Source organism: Carettochelys insculpta, chromosome 3 (assembly GCF_033958435.1).
Source record: "Carettochelys insculpta isolate YL-2023 chromosome 3, ASM3395843v1, whole genome shotgun sequence".
NCBI lineage: Eukaryota > Metazoa > Chordata > Testudines > Carettochelyidae > Carettochelys > Carettochelys insculpta.
This window is the reverse complement of record NC_134139.1, coordinates 34,032,619-34,059,429: the sequence shown is the minus strand read 5'-3', so window position 1 is coordinate 34,059,429 and position 26,811 is coordinate 34,032,619. Positions and strand designations below refer to the sequence as shown.

The 26,811-nt window shown below is 40.8% G+C and overlaps 1 protein-coding gene across 1 annotated transcript in view; it reads right to left on the bottom strand.

The window, feature by feature from the left end:
- EML4 (EMAP like 4) overlaps positions 1-26,811 on the bottom strand; it is a 244,447-nt gene that overhangs the window by 35,079 nt on the left and 182,557 nt on the right. The window contains exons 9-15 of the mRNA XM_074989602.1: positions 21,852-22,001; positions 20,215-20,284; positions 18,757-18,867; positions 15,844-15,939; positions 10,122-10,256; positions 9,771-9,906; positions 1,623-1,774 (exon numbers count right to left, since the gene is read on the bottom strand). Coding sequence (XP_074845703.1) covers positions 1,623-1,774; positions 9,771-9,906; positions 10,122-10,256; positions 15,844-15,939; positions 18,757-18,867; positions 20,215-20,284; positions 21,852-22,001 — 850 coding nt within the window. The remainder of the gene's footprint in view (positions 1-1,622; positions 1,775-9,770; positions 9,907-10,121; positions 10,257-15,843; positions 15,940-18,756; positions 18,868-20,214; positions 20,285-21,851; positions 22,002-26,811) is intronic.

Sequence of the window (26,811 nt, the reverse complement as noted above, 5' to 3'; positions counted from 1 at the left end):
GAGCATTTGTATACAAGAGTCATAACCTTATAAATAAGTTATATTTTAATTTTAAAAAATAACTATGAGTATCAAGATACTAGCATACACAAACAAGCTATTGCCAATATAGGGGAAAATGTAGACTCATGTTTTTGTTTAAAAAATACAGGGTGAAAATAAATAAGAGTGCTAAAATTTTTGAAAGTGCTTTAAGACGTAAGGGACCAGTGAGTGATTTGAATACTTTAAAAAAATGTAACTGCAGCTCCTTCATGTAGGTGAGGATTATATGCAAGGAATCTGCTGCTTGCATTTTTAATCACTAGACACTGAAGATGAGAAATAAAAATTTCTAATTTTTACCAAATGCTTCCTTGCTTTATTAGCTTTTGACAGATGTGTGTGAACCCTGTCAGCAACTACTCTGGCCTATAACAACCTTTATCTACTGTATGTTTAAGCTGTATTACACAGTGCTGTTTCATTTTAATATGTTTTTTTTTCTGTTCTGAGTGTCTCTTTTCTAGTTATTAATCTGAACAGTAGCCATAAAAATAAAATCTTCATCATTAAGAAAGCTGTTTATTCAGGGTACTGGCAAGGTTTTTCAAAACAAAACAATTTACAGTATATGTTCGCCATACAGAGCATATTAGCAAAGGGAATGCGGAGACAATTATCACTATTGCTGAAATTACTGTTTACCAAGTGTAACAGAAATTCTGTCTAGATGTTTGCTTTTTAGATACACTTACTAATTATATTAATTAGCTTCGAGGAAGTTCTTTTAAACAAAATCATGGGGATTTACTTACCTAGCTGATACATTAAGTTTACAAAAATCACATGAATTCATCATTGTGCTAAGCTGATACTCATTAAGTGGAAAACAGTACAAAGTACTATAATAAGGAATCTCTAAAAGGGATCTTAATTATTCCTTTTATCTTTGTCACTACATTGTACAGATGACAGGCTCGCACAGCACCTTTAAAGTATCTCAATATTCAATTTTTATTTTTGAGACGCAATCAGGATTTGCTTGGCTTTGTTACGTACCAAAATTGTGTGCAGCTGCCATACTTTGAAATGGTAATAAATAATTTAGATCAAGCACTAACCATGATTCTTAGGTACAGAATATTCCTGTGTATTCTGTAAGTAATTTTTCAAATGCAAATAGCATTATCTGGCTGTGTACAGGAAAATATAAGATTATATCTCGATTACTTTGCTTTTGTTCAGAACCATATTTCTGTCTCCAAAGAGGTGATTTCATTGTGAGGATACTGGAACATAGGTAGTGCTAAATAACATCTCTTTTGTTAAAGGGACAAGTAAAATCTAGCCAAGAAAGGCTCAGTGAAGAGGAAACTGGAAATGTCTGATAGCCCCTTCCTGATTAGTATCTGACCCTCATTTATAGTAATACAAAGCTTCACTAACTTTTAGTATCTTTTTATTTATGTGATTTTTTAAAAATTAACTACTGGATTTGTAAATGGAAAACAGCAAAAAGTAATGCAAAATAATGAAATACTGTAATCCAAAACTCTTGATTTTTACCTTAAGTACAGCATATTGACTTAAGTGGGAGGGGTGGGGTGGAGGGTGGGGAGGGGATATGTTTCCTCACTTACCTCTATTTCCCTTTCAGGGTTCAGATCATGATCCCAAAGAATGATTTTTCTGTCTTTCCCACCTCCCGTTAGCAGCATTCCATTCCTCATTTGACACAGTGTGAACACGCTGCCTTCATGAGCTTTGATTTGTCTACTTATTTGATATACGCCTATAATCATGAAAAAAAAACCATAATGAAGACCATTAATTTTTTTTTCCAGGTTGGATTTCACAAAACTTTGCATTTTGGAACAAGAACTAAGTGGTACTGTAAAATGAAAAAAAAATTCTATTAGCTGTTTGAGGCTGCTCCACAGAGTACTACAAACAAAAGCTGGTAGTGTTTTCTTACAGAAAGATAGAAGACATAACTGCTCTATGATTATTTTGTGAGGTTGCTGCTGAAATTTCTCTGAACTTGTTGCTATCTGACAGAAAACGGTTTCTCAAAAGGGACAAAACAAATGTTTAACAATTAGTTTTGCAAACCAAGGAGGGAAACATTTTTACCCTGTTATCAGCTGAAGTAAAGAATTCAGCTCGTTTGGCAAATGTGACCATACAAGAATCGTAGACTGTAGGACCAAAAGAAGTGAAACAATTATGGTGAATTCTCTAAAGCATGTGACACTGTCACTGATGTTGGACCATCTAAAACTTTCTATGGATCAATTATGATCTACTTTGAACTTCAATGAATAAGTGCTCCAGCAAAGGAAGTGGAAAAGAGTAGAACTCTCCTTTTCCAGAAGTGCATGCATGCCTTCTTCAAAAATGATAGGATGATTACTTTATAAATTAACTTCAGGGGCTCTAGTTCACAGATTTCTAATGTGCAATTTCATGTAATTTACTAAATTAGGGAGATGACAACAATAACTAATGGTTAAAATGTTCAGAACCAGGGCGGAGATTTTCAAAAAAGGGCTCCTTAAAGTTACACCTCAAAGTCCACAAGTAGGCCCTTTTTCTGTAAGTTATTGAAGCATGTGCCTAAGTTTAGTACATGAGGAATCACACTTCAAGTTAGGAACCTGCATATCCAATAATCAAACAAACCCAGCCTACCAATGAGTACTGTACTTGCCAGTGTGACCACAATTGACAGTGTCACACTCAGCACTGTGCAGTGAAGTTCATAAGCCAGGGTCAATCCCATGAATACATGAATCTCTGAAGCAGCACTGAGGGTGGTGCCAGCAGGTAATACACAGATCTGATGGATCCTGAACTGTCTCATCGCAAAGATGCTGTTGATGCCAAAAGTGAGATATGGCTTTCAAGTCGGAAGTGGTGGGACCTGTTCTCAAAGAGCATCTGATTTTCTGTGTCTGTTGGAACTCCAATGGATACCTACAAGAAGAACTCATCAATACTCTCCATGGTATACGCTCCCACTTGCACTGTGGGTCCTGGCAGCCCTACTCCAAGGTTACAGCCTTAGTCTTCTGCCATGAGACGATCAATCCTGCAGTGTGGGCAGCACCTTGGAGACCCTGGTGGGTGTAGCTGAAATTATCTGATTTCTCCGCAAGCAGGGCAGCATCATCAGCATAGTTTTGGTTGGTGAACACTTTTTGTCTAATCCTGATTCTGACACTTGGAACAGCAAATCCAAATGTCTTGTCAATAGCTCAAAAGAATAGTGCTGGAGCAAGAATGCATTCCTGCTCCACAGCGGAGGTTGGACAAAACCATGGCAAAAGCTGTGTACCTACGTGCACTCCTGTACTGGTAACAGTATGAAGATTGTGCAGCATATTTAGCAAACAACAAGTCCTTTCTGTGTGAGCCTAAGTGTTAACCTGAAGACAGAGTTAAAAGCCAGTTTGATTTGATATATGTCAACTGAAGTAGACATAAGTACCCTCCTAAGTCCAGAACTGATTTTCAAAGGTACTGACTGAGCACCCAGAGGATTTACTGGTGCTTGGCATCTTGAAAAATTAGGCCATTGTTGCTTACATGTATACATATGTAGCTTAGGAGCCTAACATCAAGCACCTGAACTCGGAAACTTTGGCCAGTGTTTAGTAGCAGTCCATAATACTTATACATACCATGGGACCTACAGAACTATTTTGCCAAAGAACAAAAATGAGGCACAGACATTAACATTTTCAGACTTTGATTTCTATAATCAAACACCTAAATTAGGCTTCTCCCGAAGGCCTATTCTTACATGATGCTGCCTTATGCACCCATGTATAATATACTCTTATGTTAATATACATCTGCTCATACCCTTCTTAAAATAAACCCTTACCTGAGGGTAAGTGAAGGCACGTAAGCTATAAAGGGCATATCTGTCTATTTCAAACTGTACCACATGAGTCAGTGCAAAATGGGTACACTTTATAGATCTCTGCCAAAGAGGACCATGTATACATAGCAGTACTTGAAGCTTTGCAGGCATGCTTGATTTTTCCTTATTAGTTTGACCATTAATTTGTGATGCTGTGGAAAATGCTATGAATCTTTCCGGTTACCAGTGAGAACACATTCCCCACAAAACACTTTTAAAATACAAAAACCAAGGAAAATGGTCTTAGATATAGCTGGCAGTTACTTTGATTGTTACTCAAAGACTATATTTTGCTCACAGATGCTCAAATAGGTGGGAATTGCCACCTGCTACAGGAAGCAATATAAAGAGGCAAGATGTTAGTGCTTTAAATAATTTCTTAAAAATGAAGAACAACAAAGGATGTCAAATTTACTTACTGGTCTGTACGGAGCAATTTACCAGATTTTTAAAATCTGATTCCTTTTGTCCTCACTCCAAACAAAAAAAGGTCTAGGTAAAAGTCTATCACTAATCCAAAATGGTAAATTAACTAACTGGAAAATTAAACTCAGCCATCATGTGCAAAAACTTTTGAAGATGATCATGGCAAAATCTGTTTGCACAGACGTTATAAAATTAACCAAATATATTTTTTATTTTTTTTTTAAATTTCAAATAGTGGGTTTTTAAAACGAGATTTACCTAAAAAATAGATTTGGAGTGAACGATTTGCTTCTCACATGACTACCTGGATCACCAGTTTAAGCCGGATTGTTTGAAACAGCTGCCAAATAAATAATTATATTTGAATTCAAAAGCTACCTGAAGGCTCAACAGTCCCAGTTCTGCATATGTCTAGAGGCAACTAATATTCTTTTTTTATTTTAATTGAACAAAATACTCACCCTAAAAGCCAAGTATAATGCAAGTGCCAAATCAAGTGGAATTTAAGTATATTTTAGTGTCAGGACTGGAGCAACTGCTGAGCTAGAAACCATTATCATTTGGGTAACTCCTACAATTCTGTATTACATTTTTCTCCCCACAGGTCCTCTTATTATATGCTTTCTTTAGGATGGATATTCTTTGGAGACTTTCGAGGTTGCACAAAGGATGCCTCAAGAAACAAATGTAATCGATAAAACTCAAAAAACCTGAGCCTGCAGCCTGCCTGCAACTGTAGGGTGAGGACAGGTCTGATTAACTGCACATTTTTCATTGGTGAGTAGTTCAAATAAAATAATTTCTATTTATTTTGGATCCAATCCTGCAAGGTGCTGAACAGCTCCTGCAAGGTGTAAAGTCAACGGACATTGACGGTGGTACCAATACAAGCAAATGATATTGTCATATATACATGCTTGTATTACAAAGAATTTTCCAAATTTATAAGCAACTTAGAAGCAGCTCTGGGGGTCCAGGCATGTAGCTAATTTAGCCACGTAGGTCAAAAAAGTTGAGCACCCTTGCATACCAAAGAATGGATACCACCACTGAATTTCTTGATCAAATTCTGTATGGTGCAATGTGTCATTCTGATCAATTGCTAAGGGGCCGATCCTCTGTTAAAGCTATCACACAACCCTGTGCAGTTCTAGCACTCTAGTGAGAATATATACATTTCTATGGTTGCAATCCAAGGTAACACAGAATGTGTCTCCTTCCATTTAACAAATGACTGTAGCGGTAGTTGGGAGTCAAGCTGCATTTTCATATATGTGTGGACACAAAAGAGACAACCAATTAACATGTTTTCACATAGTTTGTTTTTGCTATATAGTAGTAGGCATCCTTTGATCCCAAGGGATCATGGGTTTGCGCCCCAGTTGGACTGATTCGAGCAGCTTTTTCTGTGGCTGTGCAATCCAATCCGGGAGTGGCAGTCCTTTCCGCACTGTGAGCACCAGTAGGCAGATGTCGGTCTGGTATCACAGGCACGGATCTTCCTGAGGGCTCTCCTGTCTTCTGCTTCCTCCACCAAGGTAGTTTCATACATAACAAGAGCTTCCTTCACCCCCTGTTTCCAGGTATGCCTGTCTGAGGCAAGCAAATGCCAGGTGTTCACACTGATAGAGAGAGTGCTGAGGTCACGCTTGCATGTGTCCTTGTAGCGCAATTTAGGTTGCCCTTTCGGCCTCTTTCCAGATGCCAGTTCGCCAAAGAGGAGGTCCTTCAGTATTCGGCCATCTGTCATGCGTGAGACATGGCCCAGCCAGAGCATACGCCTCTGTTTGAGAAGGGTGAACATGGAGGCGGTGCCTGCCCTCTCAAGCACTGCACTATTGTTGACCTTGTCCTGCCTTGAGATACCAAGTATGCACCTAAGGCAGTGCATGTGGAATGTGTTGAGCCGCTGCTCTTGTTTTGAGCGCAAAGACCACGTTTCACTGGCGTACAGCAGTGTGCTCAAAACACAGGCTGTGTAGACCTGCACCTTGGTGTGTACAGTGAGCTTATTGTTAGCCCATACTCTCTTCGTCAGTCTGGAGAACGTTGTGACAGCTTTTCCAATGCCCTTGTTGATCTTGCTATCAAGTGACAAGTTGTCCAAGATCGTCGAGCCTAGGTACACGAACTCATGGACGACTTCCAGTTCGTAGTCTAGCACATTGATAGATGGCTCATTACCCATGTTTTGGCCCATCACCTGGGTCTTCTTTCAGCTGATTGTGAGGCCAAATTCCATACATGCATCTGCAAAACGAGTTATGAGTGACTGCAGTTCCTGCTGAGTGTGAGCAGCAATAGCTGCATCGTCAGCAAAAAGGAACTCCCTTAGACGCTTCGTAAGCACCCTGGTCTTCGCTCTAAGCCTTGACAGTTTGAAAAGGTTGCCGTCCATTCTCGTGCGGAGAGAGATGCCCTCTGTAGCAGTTCCAAAGGCATATTTGAGCTAAACTGCAAAGATGATGCCAAACAGCGTTGGAGCCAGCACACACCCCTGCTTCACTCCACTGAAATTCTCAAAGGTTTCGGATGTGGATCCATCGTATACGACGGTCCCCTTCATGCCTTCATGGAAGGCCCTAATAATGCTGAGTGGAGTTGGGGGACAGCTGATCTTAGCCAGAATTGCGAACAGACCTTTTCTGCTGATGAGGTCAAATGCCTTGGTCAGGTCAATGAAGGCAATATACAGAGGTTTGCTCTGCTCCTTGCACTTTTCTTGTGGTTACCTAACAGAGAAAACCATGTTCTGAAACCAGCTCTGAACCCACACTGAGACTCAGGGTAGACTCTCTCCACAAGAACATTGAGCCTCTTCAGAACAACACGTGCAAATAGCTTCCCCACGGTACTGAGAAGGGAGATGCCGTGATAGTTGTTACAATCGCTTTTGTCACCCTTGTTCTTGTAGACAGTAATGATGTTAGCATCCCTCATATCTTGCGGTACGCTGCCTTCTCTCCAGCATTAGCAAAGTATTCCATGCAGCTTTGAAACTAGAGTACCGTTGGCGCATTTGAGGATTTCTGAAGGAATACCGTCTTTCCCTGGGGCTTTTCCAGAACAGAGTGCTTTTAGTGCGTCGCTGAGTTCCTCCAAGGTGGGCTCAGCATCGAGTTCAGTCATGGTGGGCAGAGGCTCGATGGCATTCAGGGCTCTCTCTGTAACTACAGTCTCTCTGGCGTACAACTGTGAGTAGTGTTCCACCCAGAGTTCCATCTGCTTGGTTCTGTCCTTCAAGACCTTGCCTGTGGCTGACTTAAGTGGGGCAGTCTTTCTTTGTGATGGACCGATGGCCTGCTTGATCCCACTGTACACTCCTTGCATGTTACCACTATCTGCGACCTGCTGAATCTTGGAGCAGAGTTGGAGCCAGTAATCGTTGGCACACCGTCGAGCAACCTGCTGCACTTGACTCCGAGCAGACCAGAGCGCCTGCAGGTTCACCTCACTGGGAGAGGACCAGTATGCAGCCAGTGCCTGTCTCTTCTTCTCAATCGGGGCGTCACCACTTCAGTGTGGGCTTCAAACCTAACAGCAGACTTGACTGTCTTCTTCCCAAAGGTAGATAACGCAGTATTATAGATAGCGCCCCGTAGTTGTTCCCATCTCTTGCAGATATCAGTGTCATCCGGGCGGGGCAAGGCCTCCTTCAAGTGCTTGGGCAAACTCGTATACTTTTGAAGGGTCACGAGTCTTGCCAGTGTCAATGCGCGGCCTCCCTTCCTTTTTGGAGCGAAAGAATCTTTGCGGCTGGATGTGCACCTTACTACACATGAACAAATGGTCAGTGTCACAGTCTGCACTGTGGTAGCTATGCATCACCCTCACATTACCTAAACGGCTGTGTTTGGTGAGGATGAGGTCAAGCTGGTGCCAATGTTTCGATCTTGGGTGTCGCCACGAAACTTTGTGCTGGGGGTTTGACGTTGAAGAAGGTATTGGTTACACAGAGGTCATGTTGGGAGCAGAGTTCAAGGAGGCGCTGTCCATTTTCATTTGTTTTCCCTGTTCCAAACTGTCCCAGACAGGATGGCCAGCTGTGGTGGTCGCTGCCAACTCTGGCGCTGAAGTTGCCAGGATGAATAGCGGCTCATGGGAAGGTACCTCACTGATGGCAATGCTAAGTTCATCATAGAACTTGTCCTTAACTTCTTGGGCAGAAGTTAAAGTAGGCTGCATAGATGCTGAAGATGTTGACCATGCCCACTGGTGTTTGAAGCTGGATTTCGGGCAGATGGGGCTCGTCAGCCTGGGAAGGCCACCCACCTAGGAGAAGTAAACTCTGATTTAAAACCTCCGCTGCCTTGTGGCGATACCTAGTCATGGGCAAGGCTTTGGGAGTAAACCCCAAGGAAAAATCCGGAGATGGAGCCCCTAAGGCAGTTTGAGGTTGTGCTCAATCTCACTCTGGCAGCTCCTGTGACGACATTGGTGCCAAGCTGCACTGGCTTTTGCCTTTCCCTTGGATTACATCAGTGTCGTGAAGAGGGGAAACCTGCTGCTGGGCATCAGCTGGTTCTTCAATCTTATTCACCCAGGCCTGCGCCGTGGAGAGGACACTTTCTGAGTGGTGACACAACACGGGAAGCAGCAGTTACCGGTATTAAGCCACTGCACTCGATTGGCGTAGAGTGAGGCGCCAGGGGTTGCTTCCGACTGTGGGAGAGGTCTTCGGATCTCATTGGGCAGCTACCGCCTGCCTCAAGCTGGGCAGCCCCCAGCCAAGTAGGTGCTGCCTTGCCACAGTCCACTTGCTCCACTGGGTGTGTGGGGCTTAGGGAATCACCGACAGGTGGATCGTTAACCTTACACCAGGCAAAACAAACAAGCAACAAAATAATCCAGCCTTCAGGCTGGGCACATGGAATGTAAGGACCATGACTCCAGGCCTTACCGAAGACCTACAGAGCATTAGTAACCCCTGGAAGACAGCAATCGTTAACAATGAGCTGAGAAGACTGTGGATGGACATCGTTGTCCTCCAGGAAACAAGGCTATCGTCCTCTGGATGTCTCAGGGAGAAGGACTTTTCTGGCATGGGAAGCCTCCAGAAGAGACCAGGGAACACGGCGTTGGCTCAGTCATACCACCAAATGTGGGAACTGAGAGAATGCTGAAAATCCAGCTTCAAACACCAGTGGGCATGGTAAACATCTTTTGCAATATAAGTGTACACAAAAAAGAAATCAGACTAAGGGGTATGAGGGCAAAATGAACTATTATGACATTCTAGTCTGACCTTCTACATACCACAGGGCACAGAATTTCTACATCAATGATGATAATGAATGTTGCAAAATTCAAAAGAGAAGGCACTGTACATATTATGGATGGGCTTATTTTTCTATTTGCCATTCTAATACAATCTCTTGTATGCATGTTTTCTACAGACCGCCATACTGTAAGATTAACTGTGACTGTACTGTACCTTTAGGTCCTTTTCCAGGCGTGGATTCTACAGTAGTTTTGCTCCATATAAGCATTACCCCGCCTGAGTCTCCAGTGAGCACATCTCCATTTCCTAAAAATGCCAAACACTGCACAAATTTGGGTTTTTCATATTTCTAAAATGGAACAACAAGAGAAATTAAAGTTTAATTGGGGAGATGCATTCACACCAACATGTGTAAACAATAGTTCATAATTTTCATCATTTATTTTTCCATCCAATATGCGTAATAAGGATGGTAGCTCAAATTCATTGCTGGCATGAATGGATTGCTCCCAAGGAAATGGGTTCATTTATGACTTTGGTCCTGTTTTAAAAAAAAGTTCTTACCCCAAAAATCCCTTGTTTTCTTGCTAGTGAATTGCCACTCCATGTCCAAAAAAAGATGTGAGATTTGCCACATGTTACAATTGTATTTGCATCAGTTGGGTGGAATTCTACAGCAAGCACAACTTCATTTGTAGTCTACGGAAACAAGAATAGAAACCACAAGCTTAAAGAAGTGTTTATTCAGGGTTTATTCAGATGGATGTTATTTTACTATTATACACAATTAGAGTTTTACACACAGTCAGAGTTCTACACAGATAAAAGAGTATATAGAGGATTTTGAGTATAAATCTCTCTCTCTCTCTACATAAGTATATAAAATATTATCTACATCTATCATACATATACGTCTGTTTGGATAAGAATAAATATTCATTTGACATTGTCTGCTGTATTTCTGAAAGATTTAATAAGATTTTTACCCAGAAAGAGAGGTTTTATTAAATTTAAAATGCTCCACTGGCATAGCATTCTGTCACCTTCTAAATATGTCTTTTGTAAAACTAAATATAGAAAAAAAACTCACAAGACTTTCTGAGAATTAAAACAAACACTCGTTGCTGTCTGATTTCATGGCACATCTGAGCAACTCATTGTTTTGGACAATGAGATTATAATAGAGGTAATTCAGCCAATCATATTACACTTGGTTTGAGTTCACTCATTTTCTGAAATCCTGCAACAGTTCTCTTTGGTATCTCCCTTACATCCTCTCCCACTGAAAAAAACTACAAAACTCACAGTTAATAAATATAGCCTATTATTGGCACTATAAATGTAGATCCAGACTTTTCACAAGTTGGGCATACCTTTACTGAACACTAACTGAATTTCATTAGTTTCAAGATAATATTTCATTTTAGCATTAGTTTATAACAGACTCTTTGTTTTTTACATTTTTTCAGATAATAGTTTGCTATCCCATAATTAATACAAGTCTGTGAAACCTATACAAGAAACTAACTCCTCAGAGGTCTGGAAGTAAATGTAAAACTGCAGATAAAACTGGCAGATGACACAGAAGACAGGGCTATGAAAGCGTCCCGAGGGCTAGCAGCTGTCCCAACACCAAAGTCACTTAAGCACTGATTAGTCTGCTTAGAGAAGACTGGAGTGAGGAATTGAGTGCACTTAATCAGACTAGAGGCACTGATTCTAGCATGAGCTTGGAGGGTAGTTAAAAAGCACAGGAGGCAAATGCAAAGGAAAAGAGAGAGCGGGTGAGTAGTACCCAGGGGAAATTAATTGTCCAGTTGGCAAAATCATTTATCCTTGGAGAAAGGGCTGAAGAGCTAAGGACAAGGTAGGCAGAAATGCTGAACAGGAATTGTGACAGTGTCTTGGCTGAATTAATATATGACAACTCGCAGGCTGTGTCTACAGTACAAAAATAACTTAGAAGTTGCTTACTTTGAAGCACAACTTCGAAGTAACAGACTTCGAAGTTGGGTGTCTATATACACCCTACTTTCAAGAAAAACTTCAAAGTAGGGCACTATTCCATTCCTGGAATGGAGCAAGGACTTCAAAGTTGGGCTCCCTTACTTTGAAGTTAACTCCCAAGTAAGAGAAAACATGTGTAGACTCTCTGCAGGCTACTTTGAAGAAGCGCCTAACAGAGAAGTTAACTTCGAAGTTAGTTCCTAGTGTAGACGCAACCACAGAGGAGGAGACAGCGAAGAGGCATCCAGAGGGAAGGAAGGAGGAAGGGGAGCTTGGCTGTTCCAAGGGCAGTCATATAGAATTCTTGGTGAGCGATGTTCATTCAAACAAAATATGCTTTAATACAGCCAAACACAAAGCTATATATCTAGGAACAAGGAATGTAAGTCAGACCTTCAAAATATTGGACTATATCCTGCAAAGCAGTGATGCTGAAAAAGGCGCTATGGGTCATAAGGGATGAATGACTTAAATGAGCTCCCAGTTCTATACTTCTACAAAAAGGGCTTAGTAATCCTTGCATGTATAGAGAATGGAGTAAAGACTAAACCTCTCTTGTCCAGCACCTTTGGGACCTGACTGGTGCTGGACGAAGGGAGGTCAATGTTTTCTAATACGTTACCAACTCTTCCATTGCTTACTGGGCTCTTAGAAGACATTTAGGAGTAAATTACAGCTGAATAATGGCAAAGAACACTAAGAACCAGGATTGGTAGCTGTAAACTTGGTCATACCCATGATAAGTGGTCGCCCAGCTAACTAAAATCATGTTGGATTACAGAGTTTGCCAGATGAGAGTGTTTTGAATTAGAGAGGTTCAATCTGTAATAAGTAGGAATAAGGAGTTGACTGAGCTATATAGCACTGGTAAGACTGATAACTGGAATACTGCACCCACAATTTATATGGATATTGGGAAAACTGATTAGGGTGTAGAAAAATAGCTACAAAAATGATTCAAGGGGTGGAAAAAACACAAGACAGTGACAAAATTTAAGAGCTTGAGCTGCCCAGTTTATCAAAAAGAAAAAACAGAGGTGACTAGATTGCAGTGTGTATGTACTTTCATGGGGAGAAAATGCTGGATAAGATTGATATAGCCAAATAGGCACTAAGGTACTTAGAAAAGAAAAGTGATGATGATGAACCCCTGGAGAAAACTGTCTAGGTAAGTGACACATTCTCCATCTATTGACATCTTATCAGAACCACGTCTTTCCTGAAGATATGCCACTGTCAAACACAAGTTATGGTATAATACTTAGTAAAAGGGTGAAATTTTATGGCCTATGATCCAAATGAAGTCATATTAGAACATTTAGGCTGTGTCTACACTTGCCCCCAACTTTAAAGGGGGCATGGTAATCAGGAAAATTAGCCTGATGAAGTGTTGCATATTCACTGCAGACTTCATTAGTAATCTCCTGTGGCCCTGATTACCGTGCCCCCTTTAAAGTTGGGGGCAAGTGTAGACACAGCCTTAGTGATCTATTTTGACCTTAATCTCTATCATAACAGAGAGTAAGCCGTGCTAGTCTATACACTATCAAAACAAAAAGCAGTCAAGTAGCACCTTAAAGACTAGCAAAATAGTTTATTAGGTGAGATTTCATGGGACAGACCCACTTCTTCAGACCATAGCCAGACCAGAACAGACTCAATATTTAAGACACAGAGAACCAAAAACAGTAAGCAAGGAGGACAAATCAGAAAAAGATAATCAAGGTGAGCAAATCAGAGAGTGGAGGGGTGGTGGGGGGGAAGATCAAGAATTAGACTGAGTTAAGTATGCAGACGAGCCCCTATAGTGACTCAGAAAGTTCACATCCCGATTTAAACCATGTGTTAATGTTCCGAATTTGAATATAAATGTCAATTTGTCCGTTTCCCTTTCTACAAAGGAGCGATAATTTCTTTTCAGTAACACACATACCTTGAGGTCATTGACAGAATGGCCCATTCCATTAAAATGTTGACTAACTGGTTTGTGGATCTGGAGTGTTTTAATGTCTGTTTTGTGCCCGTTGACCCTTTGTCTAAGGGTGTTAGAAGTCTGTCCAATATACAAAGCATCTGGGCATTGTTGACACATGATGGCATATATGATGTTAGTAGAGGAGCATGAGAAAGTGCCTGTGATTCTGTGGGTAACCTGGTTAGATGCCCAGATGCTTTGTATATTGGACAGACTTCTAACTCCCTTAGACAAAGGGTCAACGGGCACAAAACAGACATTAAAACACTCCAGATCCACAAACCAGTTAGTCAACATTTTAATGGAATGGGCCATTCTGTCAATGACCTCAAGGTATGCGTGTTACTGAAAAGAAATTATCGCTCCTTTGTAGAAAGGGAAACGGACGAATTGACATTTATATTCAAATTCGGAACATTAACACATGGTTTAAATCGGGATGTGAACTTTCTGAGTCACTATAGGGGCTCGTCTGCATACTTAACTCAATCTAATTCTTGATCTTCCCCCCAACCCCCCCACTCTCTGATTTGCTCACCTTGATTATCTTTTTCTGATTTGTCCTCCTTGCTTACTGTTTTTGGTTCTCTGTATCTTAAATATTGAGTCTGTTCTGGTCTGGCTATGGTCTGAAGAAGTGGGTCTGTCCCACGAAAGCTCACCTAATAAACTATTTTGCTAGTCTTGAAAGTGCTACTTGACTGCTTTTTGTTTTGTTAATCTCTATAAGTGATGGATATTGTATCAGGTAGCCAGTAAGTTCAATGTAGATAGTAGATCTTTTCATTCTAATGTCAGAATGAAATAAGGGTTAGAAAAGAGAAAACTACTATACTGCCATGTGGTAAATATTTTAAAATGTAAGAGCTGACACTGAGGTCAATTGATACACCAGGGTAAATCAAGGGAAAAAGCAGAAACAGGAGAGTAATATTCTCAGGCATAACTATATTTGAATGATGCAACATTAGTTTTAATTAGAATACAAATGGCAAATCAAAGTAGTGGAGAACAGGAAGCCAGAAAATCCCTCTCTGGCTACGTCTACACGTGCACCCAACTTCGAAATAGCTTATTTCGATGTTGCGACATCGAAATAGTCTATTTCGATGAATAACGTCTACACGTCCTCCAGGGCTGGCAACGTCGATGTTCAACTTTGACGTTGCTCAGCCCAACATCGAAATAGGCACAGCGAGGGAACGTCTACACGCCAAAGTAGCACACATCGAAATAAGGGAGCCAGGCACAGCTGCAGACAGGGTCACGGGGCGGACTCAACAGCAAGTCGCTCCCTTAAAGGGCCCCTCCCAGACACACTTTCATTAAACAGTGCAAGATACACAGAGCCAACAACTAGTTGCAGACCCTGTATATGCAGCACGGACCCCCAGCTGCAGCAGCAGCAGCCAGAAGCCCTGGGCTAAGGGCTGCTGCCCACGGTGACCACAGAGCCCCGCAGGGGCTGGAGAGAGAGTATCTCTCAACCCCCCAGCTGATGGCCGCCATGGAGGACCCCGCTATTTCGATGTTGCGGGACGCGGATCGTCTACACGTCCCTACTTCGATGTTGAACGTCGAAGTAGGGCGCTATTCCCATCCCCTCATGGGGTTAGCGACTTCGACGTCTCGCCGCGTAACGTCGATTTCAACTTCGAAATAGCGCCCAACACGTGTAGACGTGACGGGCGCTATTTCGAAGTTACTGCCGCTACTTCGAAGTAGCGTGCACGTGTAGACGCAGCTTCTGTCTGTTTTAGAGCTGACCCTTAGTCAGCCAGAACTTTATCTTTACTTTATTTTTATGCCTTTGACTCTTGCTTACAAACAAAGAGGATGAGAAAGGCGCTGACAGCCAGCCAGCCAGCAGCTAAACTTGTAAGAATAAGAATTCCCAGTTGTGGACTTTGGCTAAACATGGAAATGCCAGTTTCAGAAACTAGCTGTAAATTTTATCAATCCTTTGGTCCTTTAAATTGTTCCATACTTTTAAGAGAAAACAACATTAATGACCAAAGCTTCTCTCCCCCATAAAGTCACTTTGTCTTTAAGTGTCTGTATATTTTGAACCCCTTTACATTTTTATTTTAAAAATGTTGAAATAGTCATATCTCCGTATATAAACTGCAGAACAGTTATGTGTGGTGCCGTTATACTGCACGCTGGGGCTTCTCTGGTGTTGGAAGATGCCCCTAGGGTTTGTGCCACTCAGTGCACCAGCTGCATTAACATATAGCCACATAAAAATAAACCATCTACAAATTATATCTCACAATATTTGTTTAGGCATAGTGCCCCATTTACCTTGATTTCTGCTACCTTCGATTTCTTCTGCCAGTCCCATACAGTCAACATGTGCTCGTTAGAGTCATCAATCACACATAAATGAGAACCTGAATCCTTCAAAAAGAAAGTCACATGCAGTGCTGTCATATCACGTTTTAAAGTAGGACAAGGTTTAATTTAAAACCAAAAACAGCAGTACTATTTCACTAGAATGCACAAATAAACACTGTCTCTATATGAATAAAAAGAAGTTTAATATAGCTGGATATTTTCCTTTATACCTGGAACTGAGAAATCTAAATTCAGCCTCATATCATTTCCAAACCCACATCCACACTCATTAGATGTCATTGGCTGTGGCCACACTTGGCCCAAACATCGAAATGGCCATGCAAATGGCCATTTCAAAGATTTACTAATGAGGCGCTGAATTGAATAGTCAGCGCCTCATTAGCATTAGGACGCTTCTGGCCGTGGCACTTCGAAAGCACCGCTTTCAAAAGCGTGCAGCTTGGCGTGGCTACACGGGGGTCCTTTTCGAAAAGACCCCACACCTTTTGAAATGCCCTTATTCCCCTCCGCTGAGAAGAATAAGGGGACTTTGAAAGGAGTGGGGTCCTTTCGAAAAGGACCCCCGCGTAGCCGTGCCGAGCCACGCACTTTCGAAGTGCTGTGGCCAGAAGAGTCCTAATGCTAATGAGGCGCTGAATATTCAATTCAGCGCCTCATTAGTAATCTTCAAAATGGCCATTTGCATGGCCATTTCGAAGTTTTGGCCAAGTGTGGCCACAGCCATTCTGACAGAATCTGAACGCAGACATTGTTATACCATCCCTTCTACTTTTAACCCTTTTTCAGCTCAATTACCTGACAATGAGGTGTTAGTAGCTTAAAATACAAAATGTTTTGTCCCTATCACTCTTGCCTCTTCTCATCTGGAAACATTTTCCTTGCCTGCTTCATATGGAACATTTGACTCCCATGGTTCAGTTTTTACTTGTAACAATATTAAGACTGAGCATATAGACTGTCTTATATTTTCAAAGCCTTGCACACGTAATTAATTTTCTTCCTATCACCATACTTTTACATTCTATGTTTTATGTTTAGAGCTCACAGAAATAAGTGTTAGAAGCTCCATTTTGCAGCTAGGAAAACCTGAGGCACATGTAGGAATTAAATATAAATATCTGTTCCACCTCTGTGATAGTAGACAATTTAAGCATTTAAGTTTTACATACTGTAAATACACTGCATATTTTTCAACAAGAAGTTACCTAGTGAAAAGAATCAGTGATAAACATATCATTAGGACCAACTTTTAAGCCAAGTCCAGGCACTCTGGGACAAAAATTTTCAGTGTTTACATATGAACATTGGTGTGCATCAATTATTCTAGCACCACATAAAATTCTGGTATTTAAATAGCCATTGATGAACAGACTTGGGCCTTGTTTTTTTTTTTTCCTTTTAAATGTGGTTCTTTGTGCCTCTCTACATTCACTAAAAATGATGACAACGGTGGCTGAAATTTTAATTTTAAATGACAGTACTATTTTCTTTTAAAAGTGAATATGGAACAAAACAAAACTAAGAGGCTTTATTCGAACTGTTTATATGAGCTGCTCTTATTGGGATTAGTGGGATCTGTAGCTTATTGTCCCTACAAGGCACCATATGGCACAGAAGGAGGGCACTGAGAACAACTTTGTCTGGGATGTGAAATGATTTTTCTTAAATGCATGTTATTGCTAGGTTGTTATGGATGACCTGAAAATTTGGCCCTAACAGTGCTAAGCTGCAGCTGCAAAATAGCAGTGACTATAAAGGATGCCAGCCCTTACTGTTCTTCTAGGATTTTCTTAATACCTTTTCACGGCTGTGAGTGGGGTGAGAAGGAGGGGCTACTATTGGACAACTCTTCCCCCAACTCGGCTGCACTCCATTGTCAGATGATAGACGCTGGCATCCTCTTTTATGAATAGAGATGGTGTGGCAGTAGGAAGGGATGGAGAAGCAATACCAGATTGAGCAGGACAATAATATTTCTCTGTCTACAGGGCACAAAATTTTACTTGTATTTCATTTTTAACCATTGTTGTCAATCCATTTGAGAATCACTGCTTTGGATTAATTTTTCAGGGCGGGGATGCGTAAAAGAAACAAAAGACAAGAGGTATGCTGATTTGGCAAATCTTAGGGTAAGCAAAACCATGACTTTAAAATGAAAAAAGGCATTCCAGAATGTAATATTTCCTCAGTATTCAGATGATTTGATAAGATGTATTTTCCATGTTAAAAAATGCAGGGCAAACTGGACAACTAATTTTAGCAAAATCTGTATTTGTCTTATATAGTAGTCAAAATTAACAAGGTGAAACAGTCTGTTCAAATGTACTAACAATTTCTGAGGTCACAGGCTTTTGATGGCCTAGATAACAAGATTGCTAATATTTAGTCTAAAATTTTAAAACCTTTATGCTTGCCCTTAAAAGGAGGGGATAAGATTTTATTTCTTAAGTAGACAGAAGTGCAAGCAAGGTTTTTGTTTTTTCCTGTTCTAGGATGAAATTCTTCTACAATACCACAGACACGGAGAGAATTAATACTTTACATCAGAACTCCGAACAAACCTCCTAATCTTTCAACTTGTTGATATGCAGTATTGTTTTCACAATTTCTATTCTATGTTTTTCTTGTCAACTATTTATTGGCTGTGCTATTTTGTTGTCACAAGTTTTCATGAGTAATTTCCTGGGGTTTTTCCTAGAACTATTTTCACTGCCGTAAGTTCTTTTCATGCAATGCATTTAACTTTCCAAACACATTTCAGCTAGACAATCACAGTACATAGAACACTTATAGGTGTGTTTCTGTCTGACGTACATACAGTATGGCAAATTATTTGAAAAATTCAATCTTTTTTCTTACTGCTTTTGAAAAATCCAGGCATCCCACTCCACGCTCGAAGGTGCCAAGGCCAATAACCTGCAGTGTCATCAGGCTCACTGAGTCCCATACTCTAACATGGGGCTGCAAAGGCTAAGTAAAAGCAATTTGATAAAAACTGTTACTGAAGGCTAAAATGTCACATGCAGATTTAATCTTACATCAAGCAGATACTGACTTCTGATGATGTCAACACCAGGAATTATTGACCTGTAAAGTAAATATTGACTGAAGTGAAAAGAAATAATTATATATTCACACTTTACATTTATATAGCACTTTTAATCTCAAAGGATTCCAGGTAAGATTTCTGTACAGAAATCACTTCTTCTATCACCTCTGGGATGAAAACAGAGCAGCACTGCCCGGTTTAAAATCCAGGGCAACATGTAAAATATCCAAAGCTGTTTGGCCAATATCCTTTTATATATCTATAAGGTGTGAGTTTTATCTCATACCAGAAATGGCAGGCATGTTTAACTGTATTGCTGTGTGTCCTAGCATCAAGTCAGGTTAATGCTTCAGAACTGATTCAAGTAAATATACAAGATCACCTACACATCCCTTCCTGCTGCAGCTTTTTCCACAGCAATGATCCCTCCAAGTACTATCCAGGCTGAAACCTGGCTGATTTCATATATTTGACATGATGGAATGGCTTAGTATAGCTTAAGAATAAAGTCTGCATTCACAACAAAAATGTAATAAATCATGATGTTGACAAAAACAGCTATAAAAGGATGATTTTCAATAACCAGGCAATGGAAATCATAACTGTAAACAATGTCGACAATAAAGCTATAACTATTCTTTGCAGCAAAAGGGGATGAACTGAAAAGTTTAAGTATAGCGCATCTACTACTTAGACCATGTTCATCACAAAATTCTGTTACTAGCAATAATAACTTAGTAAAGACAAACAGATCATTTAAATTCCAATAAACCAGTTTAACAGCCATACACAGGACTAGGATATTCTTGTTCGGCTGGGTGAACTTAGCCTCGAGGCTTGCATAACTCAAAGAGAGCTTCCTTTTTTCTTGAGGCCATAAGAGTACATATGGGCTTGTAGTTTGAATCAGAATCTCATTTCGTTGGGGAGAAGAGGCCAGACTAAGTGTGGACGTTCTGCGACCCTCTTGCATGGATTGCAAATTCCACACTTTGTGGGAAAGGGAAGCTGAAATATGTGATGCATACCACATGAGAAAAGGTTTTATAAACTCTTTATAACTTGCAGTTCTGTCTTATATTTGTGTTCACTTTCTTATGCTAAAGAAATTTAGGGTCTCCTTAAAAACAGGAAAACGAAATATTTATCTAAATGTTACACACACACAATACATAAACAGATGAACCAGGAGATGAAAAGACTAAAATATGTATGGCTTATCCTGATTTTCAAACAAGATGCTATTTCTCAGCAGCTCTATTACTCACCCTTCCATCTTTATCCACTCCAGCTAGCTGTCCTGTTGCAATCCTAATTTTGTCTGGATGAACTGCAAGGCTAGGAAATAACGTCAACAGGGAAGATATCTGTTAGGGATATTCCACATTCTAATGCTCTGCTTTTGCTATCTCAGGTCTTCAAAGTGAGATGTCATTTGCAGTATTTTTACAGCGTGAACCGAAGTTTCATGCAAAATATGCACATCGGAAGAAAGAAAAGACTTAGGAGAAATTTTTCTAAAGCATTTAAGTGACTTTGGAGCCTAAGTCTTATTTTCAAAAAATGACTTAACTTAGGTTCAGACATTCCACAGACTTTCAGTGACTGCTTGCTTTGTTTGTGAAGACTTTCAATAGTCAGTCTTGACATTTTTCTAGCCAGACTACGTCAGGTATGTGTTAGCAAAAGTGATTTGCTTTATCTGGTAAATATCTGGATATATTTATGACCATCAGAATGTACTTTTGCATATAGCCACCATGAAGCAGAAACACGACTGAGGGCTTATATTCACTTAAATAGTTCAGCCATTGGTAATGAGAATCCTATCTGGTCACACCTGTGAAAATCCTTCATGTAGAAGGATAAATTGGTATAAGCCATGGTTTGTTTGTGTGTATGATACACTGCTTATAAGCAGGTGTAAATCACCCAGATATAGTAATTTGAAAGCACACTGTCTGTGTCTTAGGCCAATAATCAGGGTATCATCTTTGACTTAGTTCTCATCCACTTCCTCTGTAACTTCTGTATGATGAGAGAGCCAGCGAGGGGAGTCAAACAGAGTTGAAGGGGTCAGAATGATGAATCAGTCTATCACAATATCCTGACAATGTAAAGGGGGCAAGATGGGAGGCATCTAGGCCAGGAGAGAGGAAGTGATTACAGTTTAAAAGTCACAAAACCATTAGGGCCTAGGCAACATATCTGTTGTCTGTTTGGACTGAAAGACCACTTCGCAACTACATCAAACATTCTTCTTGCCTTTACAGCCATCCACCAGATCCAACTTTTCAAAGAGAACCTCTAATCACAAAGTCAACCATTGCTTTTGCTCTGCTAATGACACTGCTCTTGACTGCCTGCTTGTCCGTTTTCCACATGGACATCTTTGTTCTCTCTTCCAGGCTACCCATTAATCCTTAGGAATAACTCCCCATCAAAGTTTAACAAGCCATTATCCAACTTTATATTCCTTAAAAACCTATCTTTGCCATAGTGTCTGCAAATCACTTCCATCTGGCTTTGGTGGGGCTGGTGACAACTTAGACCAGTGTTCTGACTAGGTCATGCTGATACTTTTGCCTCTACTACACTGCTCCCCTACTTTTGTGTATTCCCATCACGTTTTGTTTAAATCCAAGACTGAAAGCTCTTGGACTATATTGTTGCCATATGTCTGTACAGTGCTTAATACAATGGAACTATGATCATGGACTTCAGGCACTGCCCTGTTCACCAATGAGAAAAATGACAATCATAGAAAAGATGAGTAAATAATAATAAAGCAACGAATGCCCCTTCAGTTTGAGGTTATTAAATGAAGATGAAGTTGCATCATTATAAATTAGTCTATATTTACCCCACACATGCAGGCATTTATGTTCAGTTGTTATATACCAACCATTTAACACAGTCTGTATGACCCAAATAGTGTCGCTGCGTTCTCTCTTCATAGTTAAATAAGACCACTACTGACGCTATGAAATACACAATTTCTCCGGTAGGAAGGAGGTATACGTTGGCTCGACAATCTCTTCCACGGTACCCGTATCTTTTTTTTTTTTTAAAGTCAAGGTTTTAAATAAAATACCATATGAGGGTCAGTTTAAAATGGCTTCCCTGTGGAGTTCTCAAACGCCAATACCTTCTCCTTTTTAATTTCCCTTGTGAACCTCTGAACCAGCCATTATCTTCATCAAGAAGCATTATATCTGTACTAATATCTAGCTTTAAAAAAAGAGTATTGCACATGCAAGAGAGTTCAGGAAACCAACCTGCTGTATGTTGTGCCCATTAACAGAAAAGAGAAGTTTACACAAAAATATATGCAGAAGTATGAAGCATGAAACAATGTCAGTTTATAAACTGTGAATGTGAAATTTCATTAGGTAATAAGAGCACTCACTGTACTGCCTTAACGCGTTTTACAGCAACAGAATTGCGTCAGACGGCAGACTTTGTACTTTTGCATTCCAGAGTACAAGTGTATCAGTTCCACTGGGCCTCTTTAAACAAGTGTGTGAAAATCCCAAATGTTACTCAGAAAAAGGCAAAATACTGCAAGACAGCTTCATCATTTGGGAAATGGACCTTTATATATATATAAAAAGTCATTAGAATAAGAGCAAAGACAACATAGTGTTCAGTACATGTATGCAATCCATACTACACAGAAGGGTGAGAGATATGGGGGGGCAGCACCTGTGTTGATGATGGAATACAGAGCCTTCACCTATTCCAAATCCAAGCTAGCTCAGCAGTGATTAATCCTCGTTACCACATAGGTGCTGGGTCTCCTGCATAAGGAGGGTATATTTATTTAATGTACCTATTTGTTCTGATGTTAACCCTCAGGTTCATTCTATACAATTCAAATACTAACACTACTACAATATAAAATAATGTCTAGAAAACCATAAAAACTTCTTTACTAAAATTCCTTCCCCACTACCACCCTGGCTTTTAAGGACAACCTTCCACCTCCACACCCTCTCACCCCACTGGATCCTCTGAGAAAGTACAGCAAATACAGTAAGGGTAAGGCTACACTGCAATAAAAGAGCAATGGCACAGCCACAGCTTACCTAAATAATCTGACTTGGACTGCCAGAGCTTGAGCTGCAAGGCTAAAAATGGCAGTGTATAGATGTTTGGACCTAGGAAACCCCCCATCTGGGGTGAGTGTTAGAGACTGGGTTTCAACCCGAGCTCAAATACCTATCCTGCTATTTTAAGCCCCACAGGCAAAGGTCAAGTGAATTGACCCAAGGTATGAAACTCACTGCAATTTTTTTAACTGCAGTGTAGACATATTCTGAAAGGTTCTTGCAGCATCGCCAAAATGGGTGCTGATAAACTAGGAAAGTGGGAAGTGAAATTCAGATCAAAGATGATGCTCAGAGGAGGCTCTATCTCCAGCTCCTTCCTTAAAAATAGAACTGGGGTCGGTTAAGTTGAATAACAACTGTAGCAGAGCCTTCAAGAACAGAGGTGGTGTCTTCAACTGGCAGCCTGAGCTCTCTTTGGAGTTGACACACAAGATACTATTCAGACAAACATGTTAAATTATGAAAACTAAACAGAAAAATGTCCTCCCCCATTTAAATTTACTTTCCTACAGTATATTAAACACCCCGAACAATAGTAATTTGTCCTGCCAGAGAGCTAGAGACGGGAAAAGGAAATTAATAGATAACAGAAAATTTCTCTCGATGGCATTTAAATGAAAAGCCCAACAATAGGGAAGTGACTAGCAGTGAACTTCCAGAATTGATGGTGACAGACCAGTCATAACCTCATTCCTTTATCATCAAAGGAAGAATTCTGGTCAAAATGTAATGTCTGTGGGGAAGAGTAGATTTCTCTTACACTAAGGGCTCACCTACACTAGTGAGGGGGCATGTAAATGAGTCCGATCGGTGAATAGCAATGAGGTGCTGCGCTGCACGTGCAAATCCTCACCACGTGAATTTCGAAGTTGCTAACTTTGAAGTGCCGGCAATCAGTCTGGCTGCGGGCACCTCAAAGTACATGCACTACTTCAAGGTTCCCTTACTCCCAAAACATGTGGGAAAAGGGCTGTGAGTGCCTGGCTCTGGGGGAGGGCAGTTAGAGTGGTGGGGTACAGGGGTGCATTTATTTAGAGCTGGGGGAGAGGGAGGCTGAGAGTGCCTGGCTCTATAAAGTTTTGTATAACAATGTGGTGAATATGGAAGGCAGACAACCAAAAGTGTGGCGATCTTTGACTTATTAGATACCACTGTGCTGAACTTTTCAAAGGTATGTATTTTCCACTTGATTTCAATATTACCACCTCACTGAGATGAACAGGCTAATTCACCTCATTTCTGGCTGTTTACAGATCTAGAGAAATCTCTCCAAATTTTGAAAGTTGTCTTAGGGACTATGAAGGCTACCACCTTTTTTCACTTTTAACCAAAGAGAAAGCTGAAGTTCTGAAGCAGTTATGCAGAAGTTTAAAAAATATGCAGTTATATGGCTGCAGGACCCTGTCAAAGACAGTATAAGAAAACAGTTGATAGAGACACTACCAAGGATCAAACTGGCTGAGGTTACTAAAATAGCCACTGTACTCACTGCCCCCTCTCTCCACTCAATATGATTCAGTGCACACTGAAATCAGTAGGTGTCTTTTCACTGACTTGAATCAGACAAAGAAGGAAGAATGCTAAAACAGAACCTGCTTCTAGAGAAAGCTGGAGTCAGAAGCTCTCAGTGGAGAAAGAACTAGGTAGAGGGAAAAAGAGGCTATGAGGTCACTGCCAATCACTAACAGCTCCACAGTAGCCTCTGGGCAGGACACAACCATTGTTAGGAAGGCCAGGTAGCCTTTAACTAGGAAGAGTGAGTGTATGTGACTGAATATGTAGTACTGAACTTCAGTGTATGGAGGCACTAGCACTCAAAAGCTCCCTGTCAAACAGCAACTCTAATCTGTTCTTGTCCAGGCACAGTTTGTTTCTGTAGCTAATCAGTTCTGACTGGGAATAAATCTCTGAGGAGGAGAAAGTGCAGCACGCAAGGGAAGCCCACATCTCGGCAGCCACCCATAGCTCTTTGGAGGGCAATCAGGACCTGAAACAAAATTTAATAGACCACCAAACTTTTCAAATCTTAGTTGAGCTATCAAAGCAACAAAAACTTTTCAAATATGCTCTGAAACACTGCCTTATACTTCTCTCATAAGGTGTTTAGGCTTCAGTTTGCTCTTAGAATCAGACTGTCCAATTTTTTTCCTTCTTACTAGGCACACAGATAAAGCACGGGCTCTTTGGTGCCTGCGTCTTCATTATGGAACCTAAATTAAACACAGGTTTTACCCAAATTCACATGCACAGCATATTTGCCTTACAGATCTTACTGATTTCTTCCCACTCCTTCACTGCCTGTGTGCACTACGACTGGATAAGACCATTTCAAGGGCACAGTTGAACAGCAAAACTACAGGCAATCATGGAAGCAGCAAGCAGTGGAGAAGTCACATGCCCAAACACAGAAGCTGGAGGTTAAACCACCTGATTGTACCCACAGGACTCTGGGACTTTGCTGACTGAACAACAAACTATTAGTGGAGTTACAGCAGAAGGAAAGGGGAGTAGTATGAGAGAGACATTTGTCCATTGCAATTTCTCAAACAGGATGGGAAACTGATGCAAAGAGCGCTATCCTAGGTATTGTGGGATGGGTGTTTACTCATTGTTCATATACTTCTGAGTCACTGTTGCTGTGTTTTCCCAAACTTAGTGCGGTTGCCTCTCCCCTGGATAAAGGTTTTCTTTTTTGTTATACACAAAAGCAGTGCTTGCAAGTGGGGAACTTTTCCCTTTTAGAGGTGCTACTACAGAGACCTCTTCTTGTCTGCTGAGATGCCTCTTGGTGGTTCATCTGGGGACCAGCTCTCAGTCTGCTGCCCCTTTCTTTGGTTGCTTGCCCTGTCGTGACTCTCTCTCTGGACCTGACTGCTCCCTCCTCATAGCTCAGGGATGCAGTGGATGCAGGTTCCAGAGCACCTGCTTTCTGAAGCACTGATACCCAGTCTTTCTGCTATCTACTATTCAGCAGGACAAAATGAAAAAATAAGTAGTTTTAAGTTCACTTTGCTAAGATGATACTGCTAAAGACAGGATGTCTTTTGGGTGTAGTACAGGTTGAACCTCTTTAATCTGGCACCCTCGGGGCCTGACTAATGCTGAATGAGAGAATTTGCCAGATCACGGGAGGTCAATATTGTCTAGCAGCGTTACCAACACTTCCACTTCTTCTGGGGCTCTTAGAAGACACTGACGGGTAAATTAGAGCTAAATAACAGCACAGAACACTGAGAGCCAGGACTGGTGGTTATCAACAAACTTTATGGAACTGTGGGAAACTTGGTCACACCCATGATAAGAGGTTGTCCAGCTAGCTAAAATCATGCTGGATTATGTTACAGATGGTGCTGAACAAGAGGGTGCTGGACTACAGAGGTTCAACCTGTACTAGGAAACAGGGTCCTTTCATCTTGGTCCTTGCAGACAACCTGGCAGTTGTGAACAATTGTTCACATTATCTGTGTCACTAATGCAACTGGTAGTTTGGGCAGTGTCGGCAGAACAGTCAATTTTTGGATTGAAGTGTGCCCTAGGAGCTTTTCACGCCAATGCAAATATAATGGAGAAGAATCAAACTTAGCTGACACAATGCTGACTATAACTTTTATGGGTGAGTCAGTCCCTATCAGGACAAATCATGTTCAGCATCATTTCCCACAACAGACTAAACACATGACACTGCATATAAACTCTCCTGGCCTACCCTGATGAAAAACTGAAATCAGCATCATGTCAACTAACTTCACAATC